General features: G+C 32.3%; 1 protein-coding gene across 4 annotated transcripts in view; it reads right to left on the reverse strand.

Moving 5' to 3' along the window:
* Positions 1–13,003, reverse strand: part of LOC139987801 (uncharacterized) — a 374,903-nt gene that overhangs the window by 66,266 nt on the left and 295,634 nt on the right. For all 4 annotated transcript variants that reach the window (XM_072004497.1, XM_072004496.1, XM_072004498.1 and 1 more), the window contains 2 exons: positions 10,984–11,144; positions 3,969–4,015 (listed from right to left, as the gene is read on the reverse strand). In XM_072004497.1, coding sequence (XP_071860598.1) covers positions 3,969–4,015; positions 10,984–11,144 — 208 coding nt within the window. The remainder of the gene's footprint in view (positions 1–3,968; positions 4,016–10,983; positions 11,145–13,003) is intronic.

A 13,003-nucleotide genomic window follows, 5' to 3' on the forward strand; every position in this document is an offset into this window, starting at 1 on the left:
TACCATTCAGAGTACGTTCTTGATCTAATCTGATTTGTCTTTGTCGAACAGTCTACGTGAGAGTAAAACAGAACTGCTAGATCACACATTTCTCCAGAAACTTTGGAATTACTTATTATTTATTTGACGACAGTAAACTGAAATATTTCAGAAGGACTAAACGAAAACTTCGCGAGAGCATTTATGTATCTGGATATTTATTTTTAATGCATATTATGCAAATATTCAAAATAGTTCTACTGTATGTATATTTTGATGGAAAATCGCCTTAATATGCATCAACTGCTAATGAAATTAAAATATTTGGATAGAATATCATTAAACAATATAAACAGATACCGATATATTAATCAATTACTCTATATACATCTCATGAAAAATTTCAAATTATTTCGACGCATATCTATTCACGGACTCCGATAAAACCGGCAGATATTCAGTCCAACATTTAACCCAATACTTTCCAATATAATCATAACAGTCGTGCCTTATTATTGATCCAATGAAATTTTTAAATCTTTTATATAACACGTACAATATATATATATAATATTTGCATTATATATATATATATATATATATATATATATATATATAGATAGATAGATAGATAGATAGATAGATAGATAGATAGATAAACGTTTTCTGTGGCAAGTGTTGAAATACCTTCGTGAGCCACTGTACGTTCACGAATAGTACGAGAGGACGTTCCTCTTAATTATATATTCATAGCAATGGAAATGGTAAGGCCGAAGGAACGAGGATAGAAAGTAAAGTCAATAGAAATGAAATATCAATGCTAACCTCCTTGGCTTGCGCGCCAACTGCCTCTCCAATATGGGATCTAAAGTGTTTTTCGATATCTTGAAAAATTCCAATGATACGACGCGGCCATTTCGGCCTTTCTTCTTGATTTTATTTCTCGTGCTCGATGTCTACCTTCGATATTACTACGTTCCAGAGCGTTCCTGCTGCACCGCTGCAGCCGTGGAAATCGACTGTGGATTGAAGTGTTTTTATACACCTAGGATGATGATAAGACGTTTCTTCCGCTCTTTTTTCTTCGATTTTCACCGATCGATCCACTTTGAAATCGTGGTAAGAAAGGTCAGGAGTCCGATATTTCCATAGTGGCCAGAAAGTGTCACACTTTAAAGTTTTCATGAATTACTTCGAATTTTAAGTAGTGAATTTAACGTTTATCAAAAATTTACTTCCGATTTAGTTTTAACTGTCGTCTATGAGTCTACTTTGATATTTCTATTTTATGTTTCGATTGTGAAACGAGAAAGTACTTAATAAAATGCAGAAAAATTATGGACGTAAGGAAAGAACTAAAATTAATTTTTATAATTAGCATACTCGTATCGAATACGACGCCGTGACTTACAGTGCATCGCATCAGCGTCTAAAGATATTTCGAAAAAGAAGAACGTATACGAACATTTTTGTGGTTCACGGTAAAATTATATCGTAGTGCTTTGTCTGTTAGACGCAATTCGTGCGCACCGTTATAAACACGTAGGTCCGTGGCTATTGCTATTCGCATAATCCGCGAACAGATAAGATACAGGACATCATTGTTGTATAGAGTAAAGACACGCAAGGGTAGGCATATGCGGAGGCAGCTGCACGCATAAAATGGACCGATCTCCGCCAAGCGGAGAATTTCAAAGGCGCGTGGCGAACTTCGCATAACGATGCAGTCTCCCTGGAATGGTAGCACGGAAAGAAGATGGCCGAGTACCATCGTGAGCGCGCTAGCCCATTGTTGCACCATTTAGATATATTTCATTGGGAGTGACGTGCACGAACAAGCAACGTTCCTTCTTGGAATAAGCCTCTATACCGCTTCGGTGAATGCATGCACCGTGTAGAACCTTAGTCAACGCATTAAATAACTCCGGGACTGTATTCAGACCAAATATTTCCCCTCTCTCTGCCCCCCCCCCTCTCTTTCTCTCTCGCGGATGAAAACTCTGCCTCGCGACCACTTATTGTACCTACTGATATCCATAACTGTTTGCTTTACAATGCCACCGCATTTGATAATACGATACGGATTATGCTGTTCCATTAAAGAACATCGCAAAACTAAATTGAAAGGTCAACCAGAACGGACAACTTCGTGAAATAATTGCGATTCTATTTAAATGCCTATATTCAATTATAATTTACTTTGAATGGCAAACATATTTCTGCGTGAATACTTTTCATTCTAGGAATTCTGAATAAGATGAAAGTTAGTTTTTTTAAATAAAGGTTGCAGCCTGTGTCTCTGTTATTCTGTTCTATACGAAGCAATTGAATATATATGGATCTAAAACTGATTATGATTTGTTCTTTTTATTTCGAATGAAGGTATTTAATAGTTTGATATAACCGATTTTAGACAATAGACCTACAAGTTTAACGAAAATCGTTTATCTTTCTAATGTGTCATATATGTAAATTATTTGTATGTATTCGTATTCTGTAGAAACTTCTTGCGTATTTGACAAAGTATTGGCTATATTTTTCCCTTCTCTGTTTGTTTTTCAGTATTTGTACAATGTTGCGTATTAAGTACTCCTAAAAGGTTTGGGATATGATGTACGTTAAACAGATTGATAGATGTAAAAACCGACACATTTAAGAGAATAGTACATGCATATGAATCGTTACAATGACTGTTCGCATTTCAAATTATTTCGAAAGCCATTGTTTTTATGAATATACGAGTATCAGAATGGCGTGCCAATTTGAAATGTTTTATACACCAACCAAAATGAATTTAATATTTCTTTGTATGAAATTATTATATTTCTTTCTTCTTTTCCATGCAAGTGTTACATATAGGATATAATAAACTAGATATATCTTTAAATATAAGGGAAAAATTAATAACAAGGATGCAAGCAATAAAATAAAAAAATTAGAAATATATCGCTCTAATCCTGATATTTAAATCTGTGAGTCGTATTCATCAAACAGCGATCCCAAGTTTTGACAAACACGAAATCACGCAGAGGCAATCGAAACAAGGGAAACGGTTCATAAAAACATATATACATTTTTTGTTGCTTCGGTTGTGAAATATAGAGCTCAACGAATTTTAAAATACGTCGTTTGAAAATCGAATCAAAACGATGAATTGTAACAGAAATGTTTTTGTATAATCATCGAATCGATTGCTACCTCAAACGTAAATGCTAATGCATGTACTATATTTCAATTTAGAAAAATATTAGAACATTTCCTACCTTTTCTTACTATAAAAACTTTAAAAATTTTCTTACTTCATAAATATTAGGTTGTAATATACATTCGTCCTATTTGCATTATTCTATTATATTAATCGGAGAAAACGAGACGAATATATATTACAACCTGATATTTCTACAATTCGTTGTCTGGTTAGATATATACAATTAACGCAGTTTCACCTTACTTTAATTAAAAATAAATATGGCTTTCAGAATATAGCTCCAAACCAGTTACTTATGAACATATTATGCTTAACCAACTACTTAACAAGTTTCTAAAACATAAATCGACGAAATATCTTAGAGCACCTATACGTTATCAAAAAAGATAGACTAACTTCCTAAAAGTTTGTTATTATCATTGGAGTTTCGACAAGAATTTCTATAAACATCAAGGAAGCAAAATGTTATCCTTTCACATATACATTCTCAAATTTCCTGTTCCTTGAGATATCTCAGTCTAACAACATCCTGAACTAAGATTTGTTTGAAATTTATGCAACACGAATAGGGCCAGTCTGTTAATAATATGGTACTCTCATCCAGTTGCTTGTCTTTGCCGGTTAAAACAATGAATACGTCCTACTTTTACTTGGCAAATGAAAGACCAGAATAGTAATAGTAGAATCGTAGAATTACTGAACTGGAGTTTGCTCCAAGTCTCTTTTAAATCTTAAACAGTGACAAATGAACCTACGAAGTCCGTGCAACCAAGCGACTTACCGTTAGGCGGGAACTCGTAGAACAGCGCAGACCTTGGGCTCAGGCAACTGGAACAGAGGAAAATTACGGTTAAAATATGCTAACAATTAAAACAGCGATACTATTTGCGTCCTAATTTGTTGGTTACCAACCACAGTTCCGCAATTTTCATTTTAAAAGCGAAGCAGCGATCGAAAATTACAAACATAGAAAGAAACTTTTGCCATTTCTAATTTTCGTATAGCATACCAATTTTTTCCGATCTTCTCTTAGCTTGAATTGTCTGTACATAGTCAGAGATTCATTATACATATATTAACTCTAGAACACTATCGACTTTTAATATGGAGATGAATACCACTATACATGGCCAGTTAGAATTATAGTAATATGATGAAAATATACATGTAAATATTTGCAAATCACAAGAGAGAAATATAACAAGTACATTTTTGCTGATTTTCTGGTTTAAATGTTACTTTATGATCGAAAAGGAGGATTTTAATATGACGTAATTGAGAATAAACAACCTGTTAACTCAAAAGATGCAAAGTTTTCAAAAATATCTAGTAAGTTGACACAAACTTTTTTAAAAGTTGAAAACGTAATTATTAGGACAAGCACTGTATCTTAATATTTCCAATATTATAATATATTACAATATATTCAATATATTATATATACAATATACTCAAAATTTTAAAGAGTACAAAAAACACATATTTAGCTCCAAAACTGGACAAAGGAATAGTTGCACTAATATGAAATCGATTAACGGATTTCAACATTGCTTATCATACCTTTTGCTCGCAGTCTTCAAATTTAAGTTCTTTCACATGTGCATGAAAAAACATTTACGAATAAAATATTAAAAGAAATTTTCCAAAGCCCTACGCTAATTTCGGTTCTATGAAACCATTTCGATTATTCAATAAAACAACCGTATGTACCTTGATGCGTAACCACATGCCATAAAATATTCCGCGCTGACTGAGCAAATGACACGGCGCGAGAAACAACAAATGGCAATGGCGGCTGTATCCAAGGGACAGGCCATCTTGTCCTCTTAAGCCACGGTATTTGTCCAAGTATTCCAAGTACTCAGCAGAGTAAAGGGGTCTCGGTGATCTCGAACGGTAGATCATGCTGGAATGCGCGCACAATGATTTCCGGTTAGCACCAAGGATCGTGTTCAGCAAGACTAATCGTCTTATTGGTCTGATCAACGAAACTGGTCCCCGATTCTATCGATCGTTCTACAAAGAGATCTATCGTTGGGAACACAAGCCAAGTCTCGTAGAGGGCACGAACGTATGCGTATGGCTAAAGGAAAGGGCGAAGATGGAGAGCATCGGCTAGATCGACAGTCCACATGCCAGAGAATTGGTAATAGATGGTAACGTGGCATCCATGTGTCCCGATACAACGTTCTGTAATACTAACCGCATACTAATAGCGCCCTTTGACGAAAAGCTAACATCTCAACAAACAAACCATGTTGCGATTCCTGTTCAACCCCTCTTCGAACCACTCTATGATTCTCTCTTCCTCTCGCGTCTCCTTTCTCGCTCACTCACTAGCTCTACTAACTCTACCGTTCTCTTCCCTTTATGTCGAGCAAGATGTGACGATTACTTCGAGTGACCCCTTGTCCGAACTGTTCCTGAATCGCTTATGTGCGAGCGGACAATGTTCATTACACCATCTAGTTTATTGCTGGTATCTGATTACTGTACTACGGATTTTTGGGTGTTTCTGGGGAATTTAAGAGTACAGCGATCTACAGAATACACGTAATATGCAGAAATATGTAAAATATTCAAAAAGTAATTGGACTGTGGATATTTATGTAAATTTATATTTCGATGAATGGAACTAGACTGACGGAATCTAATAATGATTCATCCATGAAGTATTATAATGAGTTTCATACTTTGCATATATTATATATTTTTACGTGTCGTGCGCATTTTCTATATTTTTGACCTCCCAAATTATTTTACACATGCAGAAACATCTACGGTTTAGTGTAATAGTTAATATGCAAAAGAAATTTTTACTTCTAAGTTCTATTCTTTTAAACGCACAAATAAAAATACGAAATTGTAAAAGATCGTTAATCCTCAACGATATGATCGTAATTACTTGAAAATAGTAATATTTTTCAAATACATATTATATTTATATCACATATAGATTTCGAAAAAGGAAATTTTCATTCCAAAAGTCTCACGTTAATTTCATATCTGTGATTACACTCATTTTCTAAAATTTACTTTAAACTGAAATTTAATTAGAAATTCGCATTGAAATTTTCTTTTTCCTATATAATTTCCTTATACAATAATATATATACATAGAAAGTACGTATATACGAATATTAATTAAAAACGGAGAGACAAATAGATTTTCGTTTAGTAATTAATATTTTATTCATTATAGCATAATTTGTTGAATAAAATTTTTTAATGGACGTACTTTTAATTTTTCCAGAAAAAAGCCACGTATATAGTTAATAGTGCAGAGGACATTTGGATAGAGACGTAGAAACGGCACGTATTCAATATGCTGCATTAACGTGATTCGAGTATAATCACGCGCGATACATTTGTAATAACGGATGAATTTACGCATAAATCGTAGCTTCCATCATTACTTCGTCGAAAGCAGACGATCGTCCATGGAATTCCTGACGATATCATAGTTTCAGTCACGACAACCTGTCTAATGAAAGAACAATATTCGTAGATAATTGTAACCTTTAATAAGATCAGGATCATTACTATATTATTATATATATTCATCACCGTTATAAAATAGTGATTTTCTTATATCGCTTAGACATCAATGCCTAATTATCGACATTAAATCATAACGGTTTATCAACTTCTTGTATGACGTTTTTAATAGTCACCGAAGTCAGTATTAATTACGTACTGCAATAATATAGTGAGAAATACAAAATATTGAAATACCATACATATTTGAAATATAGGAAAAAAATACGGTAAGCCACATTTTCTGCTTTTTACAAGAGAACAGCTTCGAAATTCAGTAACAGGTTTTTCGTTTGTGGTTTTCATTTGTAATAAGTGATATTGAATCTGAAGAATTTAAATTAAATTTAACATTAAAACCAAATTCTGCTACACATATATAAACTTCTTGAAAGTACAAAATTCGTTAAATTGGAATCCTTCTACGTATGAGCTGGTCAAAAACCATAATGATCGATTCAACATAAATTATAATAAAAAGTATTAAAAAAATAATAATATTACAAACAATATCTTCTTAAATTTACCTTGTTAAATTATTTAATTTATTATTATTTATGACATTCTCTTGAGATAAATGAAATTCTAGAAGTAAACAATTTGTTTTTTAAAGACTGAATATAAATCTTGTATCTATGTAAATATCATCTGTGTAATGGAACACAAAAATTCAGTGCTAGTAGATTTGATCAATTTGGTTTTTGAGAGGCTCATATAAAAAAAAGGAAAAAGAAAATCAAAGGACAGTTCTTGCAATTAGTAGCAATAAGAACAGGCGTGTATATCTCCCATTTGAACAGCAATTATGAATAGTAATGTTATAGTTGCAAGCAAGAACTGAACACACATGGCGACGATAATGGACGATCTCCGGTAGAGAACTTCATAACTATCAGCATTTGAACACAATGCATACCTGAACTTTAATGGATAGATGGTCCCAGAGGGCGTAGATAATGCCTTAAGAGACACCGTCCGAAAATTCATAACTTTTCTGGAGTGAATTTCTCCACTTAATAAAACTTTTACAAGAACACATCCAAAGCGGGAGAACAAATTACATAACGTCAAGACAGTTAGAAAAAGAGAAGAATTTATTGGGACTCTGTGGTCTAGACTTTTAGATATTACATTTTTCCGGAATATTTCGAATTTTTTTTACAATTTTTTGTACTTTAAAGACCTTTAAAACTTTAGAATTCTTACTTTCAAAACTTTAAATGTGTTAGATCTATCTTTAGCTATTGAGACACGAAGAAACGTTTTATATAAAGATCGTTTGATTTCATGGATTTCACGTGGAAATTTGATTATCAGTAAAACGATATTATTTCTGATTTTCAATGTTATCGTCATTAATCTAAATCGAAGATCGGATATTACAAAGCAGAAAGTTAAAAACACTACGCTTCCGCCTAATTTTTATCGTAAACGGTTTTAGGATAAAAACGGAACATGGAAACATCGCGATTTAATAACGGTTATAAATCTAACTGCGAAAAAGGCTTTAACGAAACTTAATCTTTTAAACATGATGAAGTAGCTGGTGTGCAATCGCGGAATGCATCATTAACCATGTGACAAACGAAGATCCCACGGTCGTATCTACAACTATAAATTAGTAAACAGGATCCATCCGTCAATCGGACACGTGTATCTTGACGCTAATGAATTCTATGATCATCGTTTGTGTTACACTGAATCTAACAATAACGTACAAGACATTGTACAATACCTCATCTAATTAAGAAATAAATAATTAAGTACTGTAACAACGAAATCTATTTGTGATTACTATATTATTACAGTTTCATTACATTAATTTATATTGTTATCGTTAAAAGGATTTAGGAATTAGTATTCAGAGACTAGTTGGTACTTGACAATCAATTTATATTCAGATTTAGGTGGTAGTTTACGCGTTTTAGGTGAATTTATAGTTATACGAGTGCTGTATAACACGGCATGGATCATTAGGTATGTGATGCTCAGTGGTTGGAGCATTTTATGCTCCGTTTGTTTATGCCATTGAACAACTCCAATCATTTGATTTGACAAAGAATTATACAGACTGCGAATAATATCTTATGACAAATTACATTATGTTTGAAACTTCATATTGTTCATTATTTTTCTAACTGGTATACAAAAACAGGGCTAAAAGCAATTATAAATATTTAATATTCAAGAATTCTTGAGTTCAAGAATTGTTACATTTCAATATATTAAGCTTAAAATATAATTTCTATAAAATTGTGTAATGTTTTATAATCGATTAACGAATAGAAAAGAAGAAATATGAAAGATATTTCTTTATACAAACTTGTTATAGTAGAAAAAGCAATTTATTGCAACTTTTTTATATTTGGAAGTGTTCAAATACAATTTTAAAATATCTAACGCATCTTGTGAATAATAAAATAGTCGATCTATACTTCGTTATCGTATATATAATAATAGCACATCACATAACACTCCTGGAACTAAGGTACAGAATTATATAATTAATACAGTAGAATGCTCGTCAATCGATCGTCACCGACAAATAATTAATTGCACGCAGGAATTGGATGAACTCCGATGCCCACTTATATAATTATTCTACGAAATAGCATCTCGTGCAGGTTTATATTTCATTAACTCCTTAAATTAAAAATACGCTCAGGCAAAGTTATGGAAAATTCTCGAGACTACATCAGACATTAATTAATTTTAAATTAAAATCTACAGATTCCACGGACACTGTATAAACAATAACATTCTTGCTTTCAAACAAGACTTGTGTATAACCTTCATGTAATATTATGTAAATTTTTTTATCTTTGAAATATAGGAATTTATTTTCACAGCAACTTCATTTTTCGTCACAATTTACAATGTAAGTAGATACGTAGATAAAACTATACTATAGACACTTTAATACAAATTTTTGTGAAATATCTAATCAATGTATAAATTTGTTGAAGTTGGTAAATAAAAATCATTATGAACGAAGCTATTTAGTACGATATGTTTATTCAAGAAGATAATTTTCAAGATTAAAAATATTTTTTTAATATGTAACATTAATATAACAATTAATTGTAAATGAAACTGCAATAAATCACAGTGGATTGTTTATAAATCTAAATTTATTTTGCTAATTAATTCTAAATTAAAATGCGATAAATCGCCTAAATTCTTTTGTGATATCTTTCTGTAGTAATTACTTTTAGATTAAAATGCAATAAACTGTCACATGGGAGTTTATGTAGTAGATCTAAATTCTTTCCCTTATATATTTTTATACAATGAAAGAAACGAAGCAATTATACCAAAGGATTATGAAAATGCGGGAATTAATTCGGTATGCACAGTAATTGATTCGGTAGTGAATGCCAATGTATTTATGAAGTAAATAAAGTCTGGAATCTTCAGGAGAGCAAATCGTCCGAGCTTATCGTGGTTTAGCAAAGTCAGAGAACTGCCTGAGGTAAGTGTAGCTGAGAGAGTCACAAAAACACGCTTATCGTGGCTGCAAGAAGAGAATAATACAGGTTCACAGGCTCAGGACCGTGGTTATTCGCGCGTGCACGAAAACAGATAATGCCAGCGGCAAGATAATGGAATTTAATAACGACCTCCTTTGTCTCTTTCTCTATTCACGATTCTGAACTACAGAAAATGGAGAGTGTGCGCAGCAGTCTGTTGGTTAATTAGCAATTAAATATCAAGCAGCTGGCGTAAAGGTGCGCACAGATGGTATTTCGGATCAGGTAAGCCACTTAACAATGGGCAATTATGTATAATAAAGAGGCCATACCAGTTAAGCATTGTTCGTGATTAGTTGCTTGGATGAGTATTCGGATAATTCAATCTAACCGTAGCTTGTAAACAAAGCTCACAAACATATAATTTCCAAATTTCATCGAAAATCCATAAACGTTATCGTTCGTAAGTATTTGGACACTTTGGTCGATTCGAAGCTGCAGCAATATGTAAATTTTATCAAAAGTCTACAAATTGGTGACGAATTAGTAATTAGAATTAACATTTACTATCTTCTTATGCAGTCACTAAGACGGAAATTGAAATTTTCTATTAAAAAATATAGCAATAATATACTTTACTATTTACTAGAATTTGCTACAAACTTACATTCGATGTTTAATTATCGCTTTAACATATCGCTAAGACAAAAGTCTTTCTATCCGTTTTCCTTTCAGAATATATTATAGATAAGAATGGTATCTCTCAAATGTAGAATAATCGTAGCTTACCTTTGATAAGGCTGTTGATGTCCACCTGGCGTTACTGCAGTGGTGTTTTGTGCGGCAAGAGCAAGTTTCTGTTGTCGTTGTTGAAGCATCTGCCTGCTGAATACTCCGTATCCAAAGCCATAGATTTCGTCCTCTTCCTTATCGCTCAGACAGCTCGAGGGCTGGACAAAAATAGGGGACATTCTTTAGTTCTGGCTTTTTCTACTGAAAGAATTTTTGCTTGCGCGATACTAGAATTTATAGTGGGAAGAAGAAAAGGAATAGTGTCATTCAATGATTCTTCTTATAATTCTTTAATATTTAGTTAGAAATTGCTTTCAAATTTTCCAAATATTTCCTTTAAATTAATAATTCTATATGTTCGCGTATATTTAAGTTTCTCATAGAGGTACAAATATTTACTACAGTTTAATAATAATTTGAAAGACAAATAAAAGAAAGTGCAATAGATCTCCATTATTAAAGCACGTTTTCGAATACACAAAGATTTTATTACGGAATACTTAATTACTCCGTGAGATCATAACTCCATAGATCTCTCAAAAGATTAGCCTTAATCGATAATCGATAGAAAACTCGATTAACCACGTGGAAACCCTGAGCATCGAGCAATAACTGATTTAAAACAGGATCAATGGATCTACACGGTTAATCCCCTTAAACCAGTTCGGCAAGTTGCCCCCGGAGGACTTTCAATTCCACGATGGAAAGTGTTTAGTTCTTGTGAACTACTTACCGCTAAATCCCTCTTACAAAGAACAGAACTTAAGTGCTCGGTAAGTGATTTATTTTTCTTTCAAACCTTTGCTTCTTTCCTTTAAGTATTCTTATGTAATTCTTCTTTTTGTTACAGTAAATCGAAGAAATTTAATAAATAAAAATTGTTCGCCAATTAAGCAATTAATATTTAAAATTGTACAGTAGCTAATGACAAGTTACGCAACATATCAGTCAATTGTAATAAAAAAGGAGTTGCAAATTAACTAAATCGTAATTGTACTTTTGTTGCAAAAGATAAATTTCATCTATAGAAGAAATCTACATATTTAAACTGATTTCTTATATCTTATTTAACAGCAAGGATTCTTACTTCTTAATTACATTAATAAGAAAATCCAAATAAGGAAATCCCTGGATATATTAATTACAATAAATAACCAAATAAGACTACATCGATGTTAAGCGTTATATAAAACGTTCACCTTATCCATTAATCGTTAGTTCACTTTGCATGTGCACCAGTGAAATTGTGCGACATATCATGTAAAACTATTACAACAAAGTACGAGAGATGTAGCGGTTAGCTTTTCGTAGCAAACGTATTAATTTAGCGCGGGCAATATTCGCAATTAGAATGGAACACTATTTACCATTCACAACTTGGGATTCACAATTCCAGCGGGGAAGCAATATGTGCCATTTGGCTTGTAATTTTACAAAGAGACCCTCAATTTCTATATACAATTATCAATGACTGCGTTTGAATCAATTTTTTTCATAAGAAGGATCGTAAACGCTTAAAGCATAATTCCCACCTATATAGCCATAACAACTATAAGAGTAACAACAAAATTAATTGTACGTTCTGAGATGGAAAACAACCTCATAAATTTTGCTTACAAGTTTTACTCATTTTGCTATTATTTGTTACATGAAATAATTGCTACTTATACTGTATGCGCATGCTGTAAAACTCGATAAAGAAAAACGCTATTGCCAAATAAAAAACAACATTACTTAAATATCGCTTAGAATTTTTGTTTACTTTGTTCTGATTTTATGATTAACATCTCTCTATCTCTTTTAAAAAAGCTAATACGTAAGTTCTACAGAACAAATGTTAATTTTATTAAGATTTATATTAAACAAATATTGAATGACATTTGTAATCTCATGTCACGTAAGAATCATGAGGATAACTCAAACATAATCTCCCTTTTGAATGACGCGTTCAACTAATGGTGTACGCAATTAAATACTACGATATTACACATGAAACACATACATGTATTTAACACGC

This window comes from Bombus fervidus, chromosome 5 (assembly GCF_041682495.2).
Source record: "Bombus fervidus isolate BK054 chromosome 5, iyBomFerv1, whole genome shotgun sequence".
Classification (NCBI taxonomy): domain Eukaryota; kingdom Metazoa; phylum Arthropoda; class Insecta; order Hymenoptera; family Apidae; genus Bombus; species Bombus fervidus.